This window comes from Mesoplodon mirus (assembly GCF_964341445.2).
Source record: "Mesoplodon mirus genome assembly, chromosome: 12".
In the NCBI taxonomy this organism is placed as follows: domain Eukaryota; kingdom Metazoa; phylum Chordata; class Mammalia; order Artiodactyla; family Ziphiidae; genus Mesoplodon; species Mesoplodon mirus.
The window spans coordinates 83,002,410-83,023,037 of record NC_138988.1 but is presented as its reverse complement, the minus strand read 5'-3'; the positions used below and the strand labels follow the sequence as shown (position 1 = coordinate 83,023,037).

The following is a 20,628-nucleotide window of genomic DNA, read 5'->3' as shown; positions in this document are numbered from 1 at the left end:
CCTGCACCTATGTACGTGTGTATATGCTATATGCATACACACGCCCAGATACATGCAGTAGGTGGAGGTGCCCAGGGCATTGGGATGAGAGGGGTTAACAGGGAAGGACTGAGTCTCTCTCTGGGCCATGATTTCTTCAGATTCCCTCAGAGACCCAGGTGTCCAGGGTGCCCCCCTCACAATACTGGGCCTGGGGCCAGTTGCAGTTCTTGGTTGTCACGTGGTTTCCCGGTTTAGCTGGGCCGGGGGAGGAGCAAGGTCCAGAGTCAACTCTGCTCCAAGCCCTAAGTTTACCAGAAAGGAGCAGGCGGACAGACGGGTCTGATTCCTCTTGGGTCCTCCAGCCATGAGGCTCCTCTGGGGGCTGATCTGGGCATCTGGCTTCTTCGCCTTGTCGCTGCAGAAGCCCAGGTCCTGGACACAGGATGCTGGAGAGCTCGAGCTGGGCCAGGGCTGGCGAGGGGAGAGCAGGCGCAGAGGGACCTGATTCAGGGGTGGTGGTGGAGGGGCCTGAGGGGAGGCCGGCCGCTGACCCTCACCTCTTCTTCCCAGGTTGCTCCTGTTTTCTCCTTCTGTGGTTCACCTAGGGGTCCCCCTGTCAGTCGGGGTGCAGCTCCAGGATGCTCCTTCGGGACAGGTAGTGAGTGGATCCGTGTTCCTGAGAAACCCATCCACAACAACTCATGAGTTCTGCTCCCCAAAGGTGGATTTCAGCCTCACCTCAGACAAAGACTTCATCCTCCTCCACCTCCCGGTAACTGGCCGCCTCTCCCTCCTGCTGCTGCCCAGCGCCTCCCACTCTGTTCTTCTCTGTCTTCTTGTAAACATCTTTGTCTTTTCACTGGCCCCCCTTCCTTCCCCCCTCCCACCCGAGTTGTCATCCCTGTTTCTATCTCAGTCTCTGTCTTTCTCCTTCCGCTCTGTCTCTGACCCACTCCTGTTCCCTCTCCTGACAGACCTCCATGAAAGGTGCGGAGGACTGTCGCCTCCATCTCCTCCACAGAGCCCCCAAGGTCCAGCTGGTGGCCCAGTCGCCATGGCTAACAAACAGACAGACAAACAGTCAGGGTGTCAACCTGTTCTTCTCCTCTCGCCGGGGGCACCTCTTTCTGCAGACTGACCAGCCCGTTTATAACCCTGGCCAGCGGGGTGAGTCTCAGCCCCAGGGCCCTCGCCTTTCACTTCTTCCCAGCCCCTTGAGTGAGAAAACCCGAAGTGCCCCACAGGAAGGCTGCTTTGCAAATATTTGTTCTCTTCCCCATCGTTTCCTGGGAGGGATGAGGGGCTCAGGGCCCACCCTCCCTTGGCCCATGGCCTCCTGCTCACCTCCTCGCCCTCCATTTCCAGTTCGATACCGAATCTTTGCTTTGGATCAGAAGATGCGTCCGTCCACTGATACCCTCACGGTCACGGTGGAGGTGAGTCCCTGACCTCTGACCTTCCTGATTGGCGAGGGCTGCTGATCTGACCTCCGACCGTGACCCCTTCTACTCCCATCGCAGAACTCTCGTGGCTTCCGCGTGCGGAAGAAGGAGGTGTATGTTCCCTCCTCCATCTTCCAGGATGACTTTGTGATCCCAGACATCTCAGAGTGAGCTCCCCACTCCTGCAGATCGCCCCCACCTACACCTCCCCAGCTCCCACTCCCCCCAGCTGTCTGCCTCCAACACACGGTCCAATCCTGAGCTCCCTGAGCCTCTGGTTCACCCCCGCAGTCCTCTTCCTAGGGACCTGGGTCACTGACTCTCAGTGAGCCTCCTGCACAAGTGGGCTGAGTCCCTCCCTTGTCTGTCCTCAGGCCAGGGACTTGGAAGATCTCAGCCCGATTCTCAGATAGCCTGGATTCCAACAGCAGCACCCAGTTTGAGGTGAAGAAATATGGTGAGAACTGGAGACACAAGGGATAAGCAGCCCCTTTCCTGCAAGGAGTAAAGGGTGGGAGGAGAGGAGGGGGTGTTGCAGGGCAGGGGCAGGGCGATGCGGCTGCCACAGCCCAAAGGGGAGGGGAGTTTTAAAGGGTCCTTTCACGAGAGTCTGACCTGCCCTCCATTCGCCCTGGGTCAGTCCTTCCCAACTTTGAGGTGAAGATCATTCCGGAAAAGCCCTACATCCTGACAACGCCTGACTTCCTTAGTGAAATCCAAGTAGTCATCCAGGCCAGGTAACTCCCCCTCCGGTCCCTCACGCTGGGCCCTGCTCCCAGGGCTCCCCATTCAGTATGAACATGCTATGGAGCCCCACTTCCCTCCCTTGCCCCAGGCCTCCTCCCTCTATTCCATTATTTCCTCCAGCCCTCAGCCCAGCCTCCTCCGAATCTCTCTGTGGTGGCAGGTACATCTACGGGAAGCCAGTGCAGGGGATGGCATATGTGCGCTTTGGGCTCCTGGGTGAGGACGGTAAAAAGACTTTCCTTCGCGGGCTGGAGAGTCAGACCAAGGTAGGAAGGAGGGTGGGGGGTGCATGGGTAGGTGAGGAGAGTGAGGGAGGGTGAGGAGGTGAGGTGGGAGACTCAAGTCTCATTCCCTGTCCTGTCTTCTTTGCCCCAGCTGGTAGATGGCCAGTGCCGAATTTCCCTCCCAAAGGCTGAGTTTCAGGGTGTGCTGGAGAAGCTTAATATTAATATTAACGACCTCCCAGGGCTGCACCTCTATGTTGCAGCAGCGATCATTGAGTCTCCAGGTGAGTGGCTTCCCCTGATTATAACCCCAGACCCTCGCGTCTGACCTCTGAGCTGACCCTCTGTTCTCCAGCACCAACACCACCCTTCTTCCCTTCATCTGAGACCCAAAGCCAGGAAAAACCCAGGAGACTATCTCTCTACAGCTGATTTCTGGGTGGCTTCTGGGGAAGGGGGAGCTTTCCCCATCTCAATGTATTTTTTTTCACCCATCTATCTATCCATCCATCTATCCATCCATCCATCATCCACCCATCCATCCACCCATCCGTCCATCCATCCATCATCCAACCATCCATCCATCATCCACCCATCCATCCATCATCCACCCATCCATCCATCCATCCATCCATCCATCCATCCATCATCCACCCATCCATCCATCCATCCATCCATCATCCACCCATCCATCCACCCATCCGTCCATCCATCCATCCATCCATCCATCCATCCATCATCCACCCATCCATCCATCCATCCATCCATCCATCATCCACCCATCCATCCATCCATCCATCCATCATCCACCCATCCATCCATCCATCCATCCATCCATCAATCATCCACCCATCCATCCATCCATCCATCATCCACCCATCCATCCATCCATCCATCCATCCATCCATCATCCACCCATCCATCCACCCATCTGTCCATCCATCCATCATCCAACCATCCATCCATCCATCCATCATCCACCTATCCATCCATCATCCACCCATCCATCCATCCATCCATCCATCTATCATCCACCCATCCGTCCATCCATCCATCATCCATCCACCCATCTGTCCATCCATCCATCATCCATCCATCCATCCATCCATCCATCCATCCATCCATCATCCACCCATCCATCCACCCACCCATCCATCATCCATCCATCAGACGCATGTTATGCACCATCTGTGTGCTGTGTCCTGTGTTGGCCTCAGTAAACATAGAGATGGATAGGAGGCATCTTGTGCCCTGAAGAGTTCAGCCTTGTGGGCGGGAAACACTTGAACGCCACCCCCCACCCCGAGCTCTACTTTTCCTCTCTCCCCAGGTCTCTGTCTCCACCTCTGTCCGCCCTGTGTCTTGCAGGAGGGGAGTTGGAGGAGGCGGAGCTCACATCCTGGCGTTTCGTGTCATCTCCCTTCTCCTTGGATCTAAGCAAAACCAAGCGACACCTTGTGCCTGGGGCCCCCTTCCTGCTGCAGGTTTCTTCTGGAAGGGGGAGGAGGAGCAGTGGGGGGAAGGGGCGGTGGTGGTCAGGAGGGCACAGCGTCTCACTGACTGTGCTCTTCCCTCTGCCCCTCCCACCTACCTAGGCCCTGGTCCGTGACATGTCAGGCTCACCAGCCTCTGGCATTCCCGTCAAAGTTTCTGCCAAGTTGTCTTCTGGATCTACTTCTAAAAACCAGGACTTTCAACAGAACACAGACGAAAGTGGCCAAGTCGTTGTTCCCATTATTGTCCCTCAGGCCACCTCAGAAGTGCAGCTCTCGGTAGAATTCCCCCTCAAGGGAGAGGGTGGGCTAGGAGAGGGGGTTCCCGGGCTGGGGGGAGAAGCTGGGTGCCTGGGTCCTTGCCACTGACCCTGCCACCCCTGCCCCTCTCTCCAGGTGTCTGCAGGCTCCCCCTACTCTGCCATAAGCAGGCTCACCGTGAAAGCTCCCCTGTCCAGAAGATCCGGGTTTCTGTCCATTGAGAGGCTGGATCCTCGACCCCCTAAAGTCAGGGACACTCTTAACCTAAACCTGCGAGCCGTGGGCATCAGTGGGAGCTTCTCTCACTTCTACTACATGGTGTGCATGAGCTGGGTTGCAGAGGAGGACAGGGGTGCAGGAGGGTCTCAGGCAGGAAAGAACCCTTGGGGTGGGGTAGCGGTTTCAGGGCTGAGGACGTGCAGTGAAGAAGACACTGCTCTCGCCCCAGATCGTATCCCGGGGCCAGATCGTGTCTGTACATCGAGAGCCCAGGAGGGACCTGACCTCTGTCTCCGTGTTTGTGGACCATCACCTGGCGCCCTCCTTCTACCTTGTGGCCTTCTACTATCATGGGGGCGTCCCGGTGGCCAACTCCCTGCGAGTGGACGTCCAGGCTGGGGGCTGTGAGGGCAAGGTAACTGGCATCGGGAGAGATGGTGTGTGTATATGCTAGGGGGGTTAAGAGAGGAGGAAGACAGGGTGATTGCAAACAGGGCATGGATTTAGTTTGGGGTACACTGAAGTTGCACAAGACCGAAGGAAGTTCTCCCCACTCTGACTGCCCCCCACCTCCTGCCTCTGCCAGCTGGAGCTGAACGTGGATGGTAGCAAGGAGTATCGTCCTGGGGACACTGTAAAGCTCAACCTGCAAACAGATTCTCCAGCCCTGGTGGCCCTGGGAGCTGTGGACACGGCTCTGTATGCTGTGGGCGGCAAGTCCCACAAACCCCTCGACATGGTCAAGGTTTGTCAAGCCCCTCTCCCTAATCCTCCCCCCCCCCGACCATGGCTCACCCTCCTGCTGCCCTGAGCCCTGGGCCCTGGGCCAGCAGGTCGATCTCACTCACGGACTCATCCCAGTCCTCCCTGAAGCCTTGGCCCCCGTGGCCTCTGTGTCTCTCGTACTTGTCCGTACCCTGCCCTCTCACCTGCAGCTGAGTGGCCAATCGTGCTTATAGCCACTCTTGTCTCTGCAACATCTCTGCCTTTCCTCGCCAGGTCTTCGAAGCTATGAACAGCTATGACCTTGGCTGTGGTCCTGGGGGTGGGGACAGTGCCCTTCAGGCGTTCGAGGCAGCTGGTCTGGCCTTTTCAGATGGAGACCAACTGACCCCAGTCAGAAAGGGTGAGAACAGAGGAGGAAGGGGAGCGGGTGGTGGGAAGATGAAGAAGAAGGAGGGGCCTGAGGGGGTAAGACAGGAAGAGGAGGGGTGGGCAGGGCTGGGCCGGGCGAGGGGAGCAAGGAGGGGAGGTGGGAGGCCCTGCACCCCACAGCTGGCTGCAGTCCTGCTCTCTACCAGGTCTAAGATGCCCCAAGGAGACAAAGGTCCGGAAAAAGAGAAACGTGAGCTTCCAAAAGGCGGTTCATGAGAAGCGTGAGTTGTGGGTGCCTGTGAAGCTCTCCACACTTGGGCCCAAGGGTCAGGTGCGGGTCTGCCTTTTGGCTCCTGTGCTCCTGAGAGAGCTAAGATATGGTGTCGGGGCCAGAGGTCCAAGCTCTGGGGTCGAAGGTGGGTGGGCTGGAGGCTCTCTCCTTTGGCCTCTCTTGAGTTCCCAGTCTCTCAGAGTGAGTCCTTGTGTATGTAGAGGTCAGGCTGGGCAAAGAGGTGTGTCTCGTTTTTGTTTCCTCGTGCCCACCCTCACCTGGCCCTGCAGTGGGCCAGTACGCTTCCCCCATAGCCAAGCGCTGCTGCCAGGACGGGCTGACGCGGCTGCCCATGGCGCGCACCTGTGAGCAGCGGGCGGCCCGTGTGCAGAAGCCGGCCTGCCGGGAGCCCTTCCTGTCCTGCTGCCAGTTTGCTGAGGGCCTGCGCAAGAAGGCCCGGGTGAGGGGCCAGGTGGGCCTTGCTCGAGGTGAGGGGCTGAGTGGGGCCGGGAGACTGGCAGGGGCACCTGGAGGGGCAGAAGGGCCCCCTCCTCATTGCCCTCCACTGTGGTCCCTAGCCAAGGAGCTCCTGCAGGAGGAGGACCTGATCGACGAGGATGACATCCCTGTGCGCAGCTTCTTCCCTGAGAACTGGCTTTGGAAAGTGGAAGCAGTGGACCACTTCTCCCAGTGAGGGCATGTGGTGGGCCCGGCCTTGTCTCTGGGCTGTGTCTGGGGCAGCTCAGCGTGTGACCGGGCTTCTCACCTTTCCCACCACGCAGATTGAGACAGCTGCTCCCGGACTCTCTGACCACGTGGGAAATCCATGGCGTGAGCCTGTCCAAAAGCACAGGTGCGGTCACCCTGCCTGGGCCTATGGCCTCCCTCTTCCATGCCCCCTTGACCCAGGCTCCCTGCTTAGTCCTTTGCTCTTAGTAGGAGCAGAGACCTGGAGAAGTCTGCACCCCATGCGCCGGGGCTGCGAGGCCAGAGAGCAGGGGCGGGCGGGGGTGGGGTGACGGGGGCGGGGGGAGCTGGGGCAGCTCCTGGCCCTCACTCCTGGGACCCCGCGGCTGGGATGCCCCGAGGCCTCTCATATGTGCCCCCTCTCTCCATCAGGCTTGTGTGTGGCCACCCCGGCCCGGCTCCGAGTGTTCCGTGAATTCCACATGCACCTCCGCCTGCCCATCTCCGTCCGCCGCTTTGAGCAGCTCGAGCTGCGGCCTGTCCTCTACAACTACCTGGATACAGATATGACCGTGAGGCCCCTCGGGGGCTGAGCACACGGTGTTGGTGGAGGTGGGCCTGGGGCAGGTGAAGGGTGGGGAGCCTAACTGGGCTGGCCCTTCCTGTTTTCCTGCCCCCAGGTGAGCGTCCACGTGTCCCCAGTGGAGGGGCTGTGCCTGGCTGGGGGCGGAGGGCTCGCCCAGCAGGTGCTGGTCCCTGCGGGCTCTGCCCGGCCCATTGGCTTCTCTGTGGTGCCCATAGCGGCCGCTGCTGTGTCCCTGAAAGTGGTGGCTCGAGGATCCTTGGATTTCCCTGTGGGGGACGCAGTATCTAAGGTTCTACAAATTGAGGTGAATGGTACACCCCTGAATCTAGGTCCCTGGGCTCCCAGATTTACCCCCCATTCTGGCACCCTCCCTGCTGGCCAGGCCAGAGCCTCAACACCCAAACTCAGTGCTTTGGTCTGTTTGCACCTTCTACAATTCTGATCCAACTCTGTCCCTGAAGTTCAAACTCTAAGTCCTGAGGAGTCTGCGCTGGGAGGGGCAGGCTGTAGCCTGTGTGATCTCTCACAGCTATGTTTCCTCCGAGACAGAATGAAGGGGCCATTCACAGGGAGGAGTTTGTCTATGAACTCAACCCCCTGAGTGAGTGACACCCACGCCCAGCCATCAGTGTCCTAAGGGGGTTGTAGGTGGCAGGGGATATGGACAGCAGGACAGACTGCCAACTTCTCTCATCTCCCCAGACCCCCGAGGCCGGACCTTGGAAATTCCTGGCATCTCTGATCCCAATATTATCCCTGATGGAGATTTCAGGAGCTTTGTTAGAGTCACAGGTGGGAGTGTCCTCCAGTCCCTTCCCAGTGGCCACCCTTGGATTCATGTGAAACCTGCAGACCCCTGTTTGATTGCATGACTCCATGACCCTCTGACCCTGGACCCCCAGACCTGCTCTCTGATCCTTAACCCTCTCCCTCCCTTATAGCCTCAGATCCATTGGACACTTTGGGCTCTGAGGGGGCCTTGTCACCGGGAGGCATGGCCTCCCTCCTGAGGCTTCCCCAGGGCTGCGGGGAACAAACCATGGTCCTCTTGGCTCCAACACTGGCTGCTTCCCGCTACCTGGACAAGACAGAGCAGTGGAGCATGCTGCCCCCTGAGATGAAGGACCACGCTGTGGATCTGATCCAGAAAGGTTCTGGGTGCAGCGGCAAGCAGGAATGGGGGCCAGGAGAGGGCAGTTAATGGAAGATGGGCAGCCTAGGTGGCTAGAGTGGGGAAGGGAGGGGGTACCCAGTGGAAATGGGGAGCGTGGCCTCAGCACAAGTAGCAGGAGAGTCAGCGTCACCTCAGCATCTGCCTCTCCTCTCCAAGGCTACACGCGGATCCAGGAGTTTCGAAAACCAGATGGTTCCTATGGGGCTTGGTTAGAGCGGGACAGCAGCACCTGGTGAGCTTGGGAGGGAGGTTCTGGGTTTCGGAGAGGGGCTAGGGCTGGTGGGGGCAGAGGTCGGTGCGATGGGGGGGTAAGTCAATAACCAGGTGCCTGGGGGAGCGGGGCCACGTCCCCTACAGGGACCAGTCCCTACTCCTAGGCCTCCCTTCCTCCCCTCTATAGGCTCACGGCCTTTGTGCTGAAGACCCTGAGTTTGGCCCAGGAACAGGTGGGCGGCTCGCCTGAAAAGCTGCAGGAGACGGCCAAGTGGCTGCTATTGCAGCAGCTGGCTGATGGGTCATTCCACGACCCCCATCCGGTTATTCACAGGGGCATGCAGGTACAGGGCTGGGAGGCCGGGCCACAGAGCACAGGAGGGAAGGCGCTCCCTGCCCCTCCCCCTCCTGGTTGACGTCTCCTTTTCTCCCCCCTTCACCCAGGGGGGCTTAGTGGGACATGATGAGACTGTGGCACTCACAGCTTTTGTGGTCATCGCCCTTCATCATGGGCTGGCCGTCTTCCCGGACAAGAATTCAGAGCAGTTGAAGAGAGTGGTAAGGCACCCAACGTGTGTGCCCTTTGCTGATCCCCCTTCTCCTCAGGAATCCAGGTGTCCAGCCCACAGACCTTCCTCCCCACTTTCTTCTAGGAAAACTCCATCTCAAGCGCAAACACCTTCTTGGGGGAAAAAGTAGGTTCTGGGCTCCTGGGGTCCCACGCAGCCGCCATCACAGCCTACGCCCTGTCGCTGACTGAGGCCCCTGAGGACCTGCGGGATGTTGCCCACAACAACCTCATGGCCATGGCCCAGGAGACTGGCGGTGAGGGGGCCTTGGCGGTGAGCCTGGGGCTCGGAGAACCTTGAGACCCCTGAGTGTGTCCAAAGGGAGAAACTGAATGAGTGAAGACGCCCGGAGGGAATCAGAGCATAAGCAGGGATGGTTGGGGTAGAATCAGGCGAGCCTGATGGGGGGAGCGCCAAAGGGCCAGGCAGCTAAGATCCTCCCCCTGTTCACTGCGGGTCTCCTTTCACTCGCAGATAACCTGTACTGGGGCTCAGTCACCAGTTCTCAGGGCAACGTCCTGTCGCCCACCCTGGCTCCTCACAGCCCGGCAGACCCCGTGCCCCAGGCCCCGGCCCTGTGGATTGAAACCACAGCCTACGGCTTGCTGCACCTGCTGCTTCGAGAGGGCAAGGGCGAGCTGGTCGACCAGGCTGCATCCTGGCTCACCCGCCAGGGCAGCTTCCAAGGTGGATTCCGCAGCACCCAGGTAGGGGCTGCCCTGGGGCTCTGGGGGTGGGTGGTCCTGAGACCAAGTGCCTGAGTCCTGGCCCATCGTCCCCAGGACACGGTGATGGCCCTGGATGCCCTGTCTGCGTACTGGATCGCGTCCCACACCACTGAGGAGAAGGGGCTCAACGTGACCCTCAGCTCCATGGGCCGCAGTGGACTCAAGTCTCACGTGCTGCAGCTGACCAACCACCAAGTTCAGGGGCTGGAGGAGGAGCTGCAGGTGAACCATTCCCTCACCTGGGTTGCCAGGACACCTGCGCCTACCTCGGCCAGACCAGAAGCCACCCGCTGTCCCCCAGCCCTGCAGAATCCCCACGGCACCTCTTTCTGATATCTTTGTGGGAAGACTTACTGGCTCTGCTACCTGTAGAAAGTCACCTAGCCTCTGCGCTTCATTTTTCTGATCCGAAAATGAAACATGCAGAGTCTACCCAACAGGGGTTTTTAGGAGATGGCAGTGAGATAATGCAGGTGAAGGTGAAACGTTTTGGAAAAGCGAGCTGGGGAGAGGAGTTGGGGTTGTTTTTAGGGAGGAGATAAGTCGGAACGACAGGGTGCCATTCTGACATCTCTTTCCCTTTTCTGTTTCCAAAAGTTTTCCTTGGGCAGCAAGATTAATGTGAAGGTGGGAGGAAACAGCAAAGGAACCTTGAAGGTGAGAGTTGGCAGCACTGGCCGCCCGGGCCCGGCAGGGTGAAGCCGGGCTGTTCAGTGGGAGACCTACCGGCAGACCTCACGGCTGGGGAAGGAGGAAGAGACACCTGGGTTGGCGTTCCCTGTGCTCCGTCCTGGGCGCGTCCCCCTCACTCTGGTCTCCACCCTCTCTGGGTGCGTGTCGTCCCCTTCACCCCCTCAGTGCTGATGCTTGAACACCTGATGCCTCAGCCCAAGCCTCTCCCCTGAGCTCTGGGCCCCTGTGTCCCACAGCACCTCAGACATGGTTGTGCCCCAAACTCCTTCTTCCTCCTGGGTCCCCTTATCTGGCTGATGGAGTCCCTTCCCTGCAGGAGCCCAGCTGCCACTCTGGGGGCCATCTTAGTGCCCCCCCATCCCGAGCCCCTCCTTATGACCCCAGTACCTCCTCCTCTGCTTTCACCCCAGCCCTGCCCACCTCCCCAGCCAGCCAGATCCACCCGTCTACACAGGTCTCCTGCCCTTGAATGTGCTTCCCCTGCTTCTTGTCCCACGTGACAAACTCATTCTCCTCCTTCAAGCCTCGGTCGGAAGCCTTTCCTGAACTTTCCATTCCAGCGTCCTCTGTGCACCACGTACAGTGCTCACCCCCAGGCCAGGTCCCCGCTCCCCACTCTGTCTCACCGTCTAACCCGACACCTGGGCCCACTCGTATTTCTGGACTGGTCCGCGATGGGGACGAGAAGGGGCTGGAGGCCTCAAATCCCTTGGCCCAGGGAGGTGCCCTTCGGTGTGGCTCTGGAGAGAGGCCTGTGGCCCCAACTGTCCCGTGTCCTCCCCCCACCCCTTGCTGAGCCAGGTCCTTCATACCTACAATGTCATGGACGTGAAGAACACGACCTGCCAGGATCTTCAGATTGAAGTGATGGTCGTGGGCCACGTCCAGTACACAAGTGAGTGTTGGGGTCAGAGGCCGTGGGTCCCTGAGGGGCTGGTGCCAGGCCTGAGCCACGGTGCTGTCCCCGCGCAGTGGAAGCCAATGAGGACTACGAGGACTATGAGTATGAGGACCTTCCGGCCAGGGATGACCCGGGGGCCCATTCCCAGCCCGTGACACCCCTGCAGCTGTTTGACGGACGGAGGAGCCGCCGCAGGAGGGAGGCCCCCAAGGTGGCTGAAGAGCAGGAATCCAGGGTGCAGTACACCGTGTGCATCTGGTGAGCTGTGGGGGCTGCACTGAGTGAGTGGGGTGCTGTGGGCTGGCCCAAGGCTGGGGCTGGGTGTCTACAGCCTGACACAGGGCGACCCAGACGACAGGGCATGTGTCTCCACAGGCAGAATGGCAAGGTGGGGCTGTCAGGCATGGCCATCGCAGACATCACCCTCCTGAGTGGATTCCATGCCCTGCGGGCGGACCTGGAGAAGGTGTGGCCAGACACCCAGAGGCGCCTGTGCCCTCGGGAGCCCTGCGCCGTCCCCTCAGCACCCCAGCTGCTGAGCCCCTCAGTGCAGGGGGGCCCAGGGCTACCTCCCTGTGACCAGCTCTCCTTCCCCACAGTTGACCTCCCTCTCTGACCGTTACGTGAGTCACTTTGAGACCGAGGGGCCCCACGTCCTGCTGTACTTCGACTCGGTGAGCAAGGAGGGGGACAGAGGGGGGCACATACGGCACCGGGTTTTCTGAGCTCGTGTTAAGAGGTTTCCCAGGAGGCAGCTGTATCAGCGTCTAGTGCGCTTAGAGAGAACTTGTGATGTGAGCAGGGAGACAGGACAGGAGTGGCCGGAGCAGAGGCCGGGGAGGCTCCCTGCTGCCTGTCGGCGGGCAGGGGCTGAGCCCCTTGTGGCTTGGGGGCCAGTGCCAGTGCTTGGGGTGAGCCTTTTGTGAAGCTGAACTTACTCAACGTGAGGGGCTGCTTTTGCTTTGTTGTTGATGTTGTCTCCCTTCCCGGTTTGTGTGTTTGTTTTGTTTTTGATATTAAAGTGTATTCTGTTTTTTAAAATGATGCTGGTCCTAGACGAGTTGTTTTTGTTTTTCCACAGCCTTATTTGGCTAACACAAAGTTATCAACCCTCTGACGGCCCTCAAAAGTTTTTTTTTTTTTTTTTTCTTTTTTTCCGGTACGCGGGCCTCTCACTGTTGTGGCCTCTCCCATTGCGGAGCACAGGCTCCGGACGCGCAGGCTCAGCGGCCGTGGCTCACGGGCCCAGCCGCTCCGCGGCATGTGGGATCTTCCCGGACTGGGGCACGAACCCGTGTCCCCTGCATCGGCAGGCGGACTCTCAACCACTGCACCACCAGGGAAGCCCCCCTCAAAAGTTTTTTTTAACATTTACTGTAACGTCTTGGAGAAAATGTGAAAAAGGCGGGTTAATGCTGTGATACCATTAGCCAAGTGTTTGTGGGTCAGGGGAGACCCTCCCTGCCCTGTGTGTGCAGAGGGGACAGACCCTATTAGCTTGAGAAGCCAGGCAGAAGAGTCTGGTTGAACACAATGGAAAATGAGGAACCGGGAGGGTTTCAAGTCAGGGAGGTGACCATGCAGCTTAGGAGGGAAACCCGCGGTATACCAGGCTGGACTGGACCAGTGTGGGCATGAAGAGAGGGGGCTGGGCCTGGACATGAACGGCTGGGCCGTGGAGGACGGGCCGAGTGGGAGCACCTGCTGTCAGGTTATGGCAGATAAGGCAGACCTCAGCTGTATCAGTGAAGGGAGGCTGTCAAGAGGGTGAGCAGGCAGAGGGAATGTGGTGAATTTAATACATCCTGCAATAATCCCAATGCAAGAGTAAGGCTGAAAGTTTGGTTCGGGAATCGCCAGTCTGAAGGGTTTGGGGAGGGCCAGGGCTGGGGACTGCGCTTCTGGGAGGGAGGGAGAGGGATGTCAGAAGTGACCAGGTCAGAATCAGGGCTGGTCCGGAAGCTAAGCCCGAGCTTAGGGAGCGTCTCATGGAGAATGTGTCCACGATATGAGACTCTGCAGAGGGGCCCAGGGCTCTGGAGACTGGGATGAGGTCACCATGTGGGCAGTGAAGTCACCAGAGACCTTGGGGAGCAGATTTTAGAAATCCGGAGGCTGGAAGGTAACAAACTGTGAAGGACACTGACGATAAGATCAACCGGAACTTGAACAGGCCAAGGAAATACATCAGAGCAGCCCGCAGGGCCCAGAGGTGGGTGCCTGACCTCTCCGCCCTCCCCCCACCCACGCCAGGTCCCCATGTCCCAGGAGTGCGTGGGCTTCGGAGCTGTGCAGGACGTGGCCGTGGGGCTGGTGCAGCCAGCCAGCGCCATCCTGTATGACTACTACAACCCGGGTGAGCACACCGGGGACACTCGGGAGGTTTGGGATAGGTGGCAGGGAAGGGTGGCAGGGAAGTCCTGCGGCTCCATGGGACTGGAGAGCAGAGAGGGGAGGCCTGCGCCCTAACGCCCCGGTCTGCTTTTTCTCCAGAGCACAAATGTTCTGTGTTTTACGGGGCACCAACTAAGAGCAAACTCTTGTCCACTTTGTGCTCTGGTGACGTCTGCCAGTGTGCTGAGGGTGAGACCCAGGGCCCAGGGGCAGGGGTGGGAAGACGGTATGGCTGGGGCCTGCACTCGCTCATCTGGGCCCCTGACTTCAGGGAAGTGCCCTCGACAGCGCCGGGCCCTGGAGCAGGGGCGGCAGGATATGGAAGGTTACAGGATGAAGTTCGCCTGCTACTTTCCCCGAGTGGATTACGGTCAGTCTTCCCGCCTGGGCCCCGGCCCTGACTCTGACCCATCCTCAGGGTCTCTTTGGTTGTGCCTGCTCCTCTCAGGCCCATGGGCAGCCTTGTGGCTCTGCACTGACTTACAGCCCTCTCAGCCTCGGGCTGACTAACTTCCCTCCCTTCTCCTAAACCCCCACAGGCTTCCAGGTTAAGGTTCTCCGAGAAGACAGCAGAGCTGCTTTCCGCCTCTTTGAGACCAGTATCACCCAAGTCCTGCACTTCAGTGAGAAGGAGACAGATAAGTGGGCGGGGCTGGAGGGATACAGAAGAGCTGAGCTCTGGCTTTGGGGCCTTCGTGCCTGGAATAGTGAGAATTCAGCCATTCTGAGCTCAAATCCCCTCAGCCTCTTAGAAGTTCTGGGCTCATCCATAAACAGGAAAGCAGCCGCACCTCCCCATCGGGAGGGGTGAGGGTCAAATGAGAGGCTCGGCACAAAGCCCCTGGCCCCAGTGCTGTCCAACCCCTTCTCTTCCCCTCTGACAACTCTTGTGGACGCTCTCCCCTCAGCCAAGGATGTCAAGGCCACTGCCGGTCAGACCAGAAACTTCCTGGTTCGAGCCTCTTGCCGCCTTCACTTGGAACCTGGGAAAGAATATCTGATCATGGGTCTGGACGGGACCACGCATGACCTCAAGGGAGAGTGAGTTCTCTGGGCCCCTCGGTCTCTTGCTCTCCTCATGCCTCACGAGGGAACTGATCCTGTGTCCCCTCAGAAGCCAGGTGCCTCGGGCTCTTCCGCCTGACCATCCTCCTGACCCCTGCTGCCTGCCCCTTCGCCCCTGCAGCCCCCAGTACCTGCTGGACTCGAACAGCTGGATCGAGGAGATGCCCTCGGAGCGCCTGTGCCAGAGCACCCGCCAGCGGGCAGCCTGCGCCCAGCTCAGAAGCTTCTTCCAGGAGTACGGCACGCAGGGCTGCCAGGTGTAAGGGCTGCCCTCCCATCTTCCCCGGAGGAGCCAGAGCCAGGGAAAGATCACGCCTGGATGACTGCCGTGCCCGGACCCCCGCACGCAGCCCCAGGCAGCCCCAGGGACTCAATAAAGGCCTTTGGCAGCAAAGTGTCAGTGTGTAGCTCCAGGACTGAGACCAGCATCCCCACTGCCCCTTCCAGGGTCTGGGGAGCCCAGGCCAGGGTTTGCATATCTTAGGCTCTCAGAGCCCGGGTGACCCTTGCAGTGTCCAGCTCTGCCTGAATCCCCCCCCTCCAGATGACCCCCTGGGAGCTCAGTCCCTCATAGTGAGCACCCCAGGCAGATCACCCTGCACTCCGAGGATCCAGTGTCCACACCAGAGCCTCCCTTTCACTGTGCCTGCAGGGCACTCCCCGCGCCCATGCAGCCTGTCACTGTGGCCTCAGGCGGGGCTGGTGCTCAGCCAGCACCTCAGCTCTTCTGCTTCGTGAGCAGCTACCCAGCTACATGTCTCCCACTCTGTCCTCATGCAGTTGGCAGTTCTGGGGTCTTGTTTTTAGCTGAGACCTGCTCTGTTGAAAGCCCGTTTGACACTTGATCCCTTTATCAGCGGTATTAGGTAACGTTCCCAGAATTGTGCAATGCTCACATCTGATGATGTCTTGATCAAAAGGCCAACTGCTGTTCTGCTGGGGTCAACCCTCCCCACCCGCCTGCCTAGCTCTCCCCCTTTGGCAGCACCCCTTGGGTCTGCAGGACTGACCTAGAAATTCATCTAGAGAAATTTGCTGAGATCAGTTTTGATGAAAACTGAGACAGCTCAGCAGCCTGCCATTCAATCATTCAACAGAAATCATTCAACAAAATTCAACAGGAACTCTCACTCTGTGCCATGCCCTGTGCCAGGCCCCCATCCTCTGTGAAAGGTGTGATGTCGGGGAGCTACATGGTCCTATGGGGCACACAGGTTGGACATCTGACCCAGTCTGGGGGAATGTGAGAAGTGGGCAGGGGAGGCTTCCTGGAGGAGGTGATATCTAAGTGGGATTCTGAAGGCTGAGGAGTCAAGCAAAGAGAGTAGGGGTTAGATGAGGGTATTTGAGGTAGAAGAAAGCATATAAAAGACCCAGAGGCTGGGGGCAGGACAGAGCACATTCGGGGGCACTGCGTGTCATTCATCATGTCTGGAATTTGGATTTGGAGGTGGTGTGGAAAAGATGGGGCTGGCAAGGTAAATGGTGTCAGTTTATGAAGGGACATTCACAGGCATGCCAGCATCCCAGGTCACTCTCCTTTTGAATGGATCCCCTCCTATTCCATGCAACTTTGAGAAGTTCTGACCTTCCCCAGTATTTCCGAGGCTTCCGAGGGCTATTGTCTACATGGCCTGGTCATTGCCCATCAGATCTCTCCCAAAAGCTGGTCAGCATGGTGGTGGCATAAACCCACCTATGAGAGCCAAAGAGTCAGCTATGGTTGTCAACTATGAGGAAGGTGCCAGCTGTTGCCGCCCAATCCCAGAAGTCCCATGTTTTCTCCTTCCCAGTCCTGGGCATGGATCCAGGCTGAGCCTGAGCCTCTTCCATCAGGACCCCCAGAAGTTAACTCTTCAAGCTAGTGGGTAGCACAGCTGGAATCTCGACTCAGGCTCTCTGGTAGCACAGCCTTGCTCTGGTTGAAGCTCTGAGGTCGGTTCACAGAGCCAGGGATGGGGAATTGGGGGATGCGTGGACCGCAGGTCATCTGCCAGCCCTCACCCCATCCCCTAGGTGCCCCAACCTCTCACGGAGCCCTGCCCCCCCTCTTTAGCATGACCTCTCCTAAGCCCCTCAACTGCCTCCTCACCCATAAAAGTGGCCCCTGATAGCCCTACTTGGTCCACTAGGACCCCACCCCTTGTGGCAACGGCTCCCAGAATAGGGCTGGACCCCTGATCCCAGCTGTGGCTACCAAGTTCCTTCCTGCGGACTTTGGAATCTATGGGGAGCATGTTCATTCATGCCGGGAAACCCCACTTGCCCTGGTGCTAAACCTGTAATCTGTAGACTCTAACCGGGAAGGCAGTCCTGTTCTGCCTGCACCTGGGAGCACAATCAGCTTGACTGCAGAGTGGGAGGAGTCAGCAGACTAAGAGGACGGAGGAAGAGTGAGGAAGCAGCCCCGTCTCTAGGGCTTCTTTGTTCCCTATCCCTGGCCTTCCAAGGCCAGTGAGGTCCCTTCTACTTTCCTGCTCTTGGGTCCCGTGAGATACCCCGTATTTGTATAACAATTCTTAATTTTGGCTCAAGCCAGCTCAAGTGGGTCTCTTTTGCTTGCAACCAAAGAGCACTAGGTACATGGTAAGAGCTCCAAATTAAGGGACCATTTACTTCTTCATCTTCAACTTTTGAGAGTGAAATGAGGCGCTGTTAGTGATTACACTGGGACTACAGGTATAAACTGGGATAACGCAGGCAAACCAGGACATCTGGTTCCCCTATCTGTAAGTGAAAAGAAAAACACACAGATCACTTTCATCTCCTTTTGTTCTTCAGGCAATCTGGGGGGGCGTATTAGGCAGGGGTTGTCATTTTTCTCTCTGAGACAAAGTCTTAGGCAGGGGTTGTCATTTTTCTCTCTTAGACAAAGTCCGTGGCAGGAAGCTGGTCCGAGGTGGCAGGGTTGGGGGGTGCGGTGGGGATCGGGAGAGGGCTCAGGCCCAAGAGTGGACATGTTTTCTTTCTTGCATGGTTGATGTGGAGGCAGAAAGCTGATTCTGGCTGCTGAAGAAGGTCAGGGCTGTGTTTCCCTTCCTTTCTTCTTGATAGATGAATGGAAAAGGGCCTGCTCTTTGGTATGTGGATTTTCGAAGGCCAAGAGGGCTGGTGCCATTCCAGGAATATACTATTTTGTGGGCGGGACAGTGGGCAAGGACCTGAGGGAAGGAGTCAAGGGAGGCCTCAGAACAGCCCAAGGAGCCAGATGGCTGGAGGTCTCAAGGGCTCCAAGTGGCCAGGCTTGGGCCCCTGCCTGCGTCTCCGGCCATGGTACTCGTAGGGCTTCTGCTTCTGCTGCCCTTGCTAGTGGGCACTCGCTTGCTGTGGGGCCAGTGGAAGCTCAGGAGCCTCCACCTCCCACCTCTCGTCCCCGGCTTCCTGCACCTGCTGAAGCCCAACCTCCCCACCTATCTGCTTGGCCTGACTCAGAAACTCGGGCCCATCTACAGGCTCCGCCTTGGGCTGCAAGGTGAGTGTCTGCTCCCTCCCTCGCCCCACAGCGGTGTGGAGGTGGGGTCCTCTCCCTGCTGACACCCTGCTTTTCCTCTCCCCCAGATGTGGTGGTGCTGAACTCCAAGAGGACCATTGAGGAGGCCCTGATCAGGAAGTGGGTGGACTTTGCCGGCAGACCCCAGATACCATCCTGTAAGGGGTGGGGGGCGTTTCTTGATGGAAGAAGCAGGGGCTATGGGAGGCAGGGACGGTCAGGCCCGTGGCTTCCTTGGTCAGTTCGACCCCCTGCCCCCAACCCCTACTCACAGACCAGCTGGTGTCTCAGCACTGCCAGGACATCTCACTCGGGGACTACTCCCTGCTCTGGAAGGCCCACAAGAAACTCACGCGCTCAGCCCTGCTGCTGGGCGTCCGCAGCTCCATGGAGCCCCGGGTGGAGCAGCTGACCCAGGAGTTCTGTGAGGTGAGGCTCGGCTCCCACAGTTGGCCCAGGTCAGCTTCACCCCTCCCGGCAGCCCCCCTATTTAGTTCATGCTGCTTCTCCTCAGCGCATGAAAGCCCAGGCTGGTGCCCCCGTGACCATCCAGAAGGAATTCTCTCTCCTCACCTGCAGCATCATCTGTTACCTCACCTTTGGAGACAAGGTCAAGGCTCTCTTGCCCTCACATAGGCTTGGGCCGCCCCCCCGCCAGCCCCTCCCTGACCCTCTCCTGGTCCTGAACCGAAAGGATTCCCTCCTTTTCCGGCAGGAGGACACCTTAGTACATGCCTTTCACGACTGTGTCCAGGACTTGATGAAAACCTGGGACCACTGGTCCATCCAAATTTTGGACATGGTTCCCTTTCTCAGGGTGAGGAGGTGGAGCCCCGACACACCTGGTGCTGGGAGACAGGGCGGAGGCGGGGAAGAGGCTCCCTTCCCAGCAGCTACACTCTCTTGCCGTCTGCCCCAGTTCTTCCCCAACCCCGGGCTCTGGAGGCTGAAGCAGGCCGTGGAGAACAGGGACCACATTGTAGAGAAGCAGCTGAGGCAGCACAAGGTGGGAACCGTGCGTGTACCGGGCTCCTCCGCAGCTCACAGCAGCGATGCTACCGCCCCAGAGCTAGGCAGCTTCTTTGGCACCCCACCAGTCCTGGACCTGCTGCCCGCCGCTGAACCCCCTCCCCAAGCCAGGCACTCAGGCTGGCTCCTCCTCCCCTCTCCAGGAGAGCATGGTGGCCGGCCAGTGGAGGGACATGATGGACTACATGCTCCAGGGGGTGGGGAAGCAAGGAGTGGAAGAGGGCCCCGGGCAGCTCCTTGAAGGGCACGTGCATATGTCCATGGTGGACCTTTTCATCGGTGGTACTGAGACCACGGCAAACACCCTTTCCTGGGCTGTGGCGTTCCTGCTTCACCACCCTGAGGTATGCCCTGGAGGCCGGCGAAAGGCTCCTTCCTGGCAGCCTGGCCAGGGCAGCGGGAACCCAGCTCGCTGAACCCGCCGCGGGCTGTGTTGGGAGGGGGCGGGGGGAGGGGAGTGAGTCCGGGGCGGGCTGGGAGGGGGGTTCTCCTACTTGGCCAAGAGTCTCCGGTGAGCTGCTCCAGGGAGTGGTGGGAGGCTGGGCAGCCGTGGGTCGGCCAGCGGCAGGGCTCGGGCCCCGGACCTCGGGCTTGCCCCCCTTTCCCAGATTCAGCGGCGACTGCAGGAGGAGTTGGATCGCGAGCTGGGCCCCGGAGCCTCGGGCTCCCGAGTCCCATACAAGGACCGCGCTCGGCTGCCCTTGCTCAACGCCACCATCGCGGAGGTGCTGCGCCTGCGGCCCGTCGTGCCCCTGGCCCTGCCGCACCGCGCCACGCGGGCTAGCAGGTGACTCCCGAGTGGGGAGGGCCGAGTGGCAAAGGCCCCCGCGGGGTCCTGGCGGGCCTCTAACTTAACCCTACTCTTCAGCATCTTCGGCTACGACATCCCTGAGGGCATGGTTGTCATCCCCAACCTCCAAGGTGCCCACCTGGACGAGACGGTGTGGGAGCGGCCGCACGAGTTCTGGCCCGGTGCGTGGCGGGGCGGGTGCCCGCGGCGCGGGGGCGACGGAGGCCGAGCGCCGGCGGCCGCTGAAACCCGGCTCCGTCCTTCCGCCCGCAGACCGCTTCCTGGACCCGGGCGCGAACCCCAGCGCGCTGGCCTTTGGCTGCGGGGCGCGCGTGTGCCTGGGCGAGCCGCTGGCGCGCCTCGAGCTCTTCGTGGTGCTGGGGCAACTGCTGCAGGCCTTCACGCTGCTGTCGCCCGCGGGCGCCCTGCCCTCGCTGCAGCCCCATCCCTACTGCGGCGTCAACCTCAAGATTCAGCCTTTCCAGGTGCGGCTGCAGCCCCGGGGCGGCGGAGGCCGGGGCGTGGGCGAGCGCCAGTGACCAGTGACGGGGCCAGGACTCGCTGGCCTCGGTTCC

The 20,628-nt window shown here is 59.4% G+C and overlaps 2 protein-coding genes across 2 annotated transcripts; both read left to right on the top strand.

The window, feature by feature from the left end:
• Window positions 1-288: 288 nt before the first annotated feature.
• On the top strand, window positions 289-15,138 carry LOC309812884 (complement C4-A-like). The gene is made up of 41 exons (XM_082637166.1): window positions 289-411; window positions 553-754; window positions 957-1,149; window positions 1,348-1,418; window positions 1,503-1,591; window positions 1,799-1,881; window positions 2,065-2,161; window positions 2,332-2,437; window positions 2,547-2,679; window positions 3,764-3,879; window positions 3,991-4,167; window positions 4,285-4,467; window positions 4,598-4,783; window positions 4,955-5,113; window positions 5,368-5,494; window positions 5,670-5,744; window positions 6,025-6,222; window positions 6,313-6,424; window positions 6,517-6,587; window positions 6,854-6,993; window positions 7,102-7,311; window positions 7,557-7,608; window positions 7,710-7,799; window positions 7,949-8,158; window positions 8,338-8,413; window positions 8,582-8,738; window positions 8,839-8,952; window positions 9,048-9,219; window positions 9,438-9,670; window positions 9,746-9,913; window positions 10,289-10,348; window positions 11,186-11,279; window positions 11,357-11,543; window positions 11,661-11,751; window positions 11,885-11,959; window positions 13,539-13,641; window positions 13,779-13,868; window positions 13,951-14,049; window positions 14,219-14,302; window positions 14,588-14,720; window positions 14,866-15,138. The coding sequence occupies exons 1-41, from the start codon at window positions 347-349 to the stop codon at window positions 15,005-15,007; spliced, it is 5,223 nt and encodes a 1,740-aa protein (XP_082493292.1). The 5' UTR covers window positions 289-346; the 3' UTR covers window positions 15,008-15,138.
• A 2,303-nt stretch (window positions 15,139-17,441) lies between these two features.
• CYP21A2 (cytochrome P450 family 21 subfamily A member 2) lies at window positions 17,442-20,626 on the top strand. Its single transcript, XM_082639293.1, has 10 exons — window positions 17,442-18,216; window positions 18,303-18,392; window positions 18,509-18,663; window positions 18,749-18,844; window positions 18,950-19,051; window positions 19,154-19,240; window positions 19,407-19,607; window positions 19,872-20,050; window positions 20,132-20,235; window positions 20,327-20,626. Exons 1-10 carry the CDS (start codon window positions 18,015-18,017, stop codon window positions 20,590-20,592), a joined length of 1,482 nt encoding a protein of 493 aa, XP_082495419.1. The 5' UTR covers window positions 17,442-18,014; the 3' UTR covers window positions 20,593-20,626.
• Window positions 20,627-20,628: the final 2 nt, after the last annotated feature.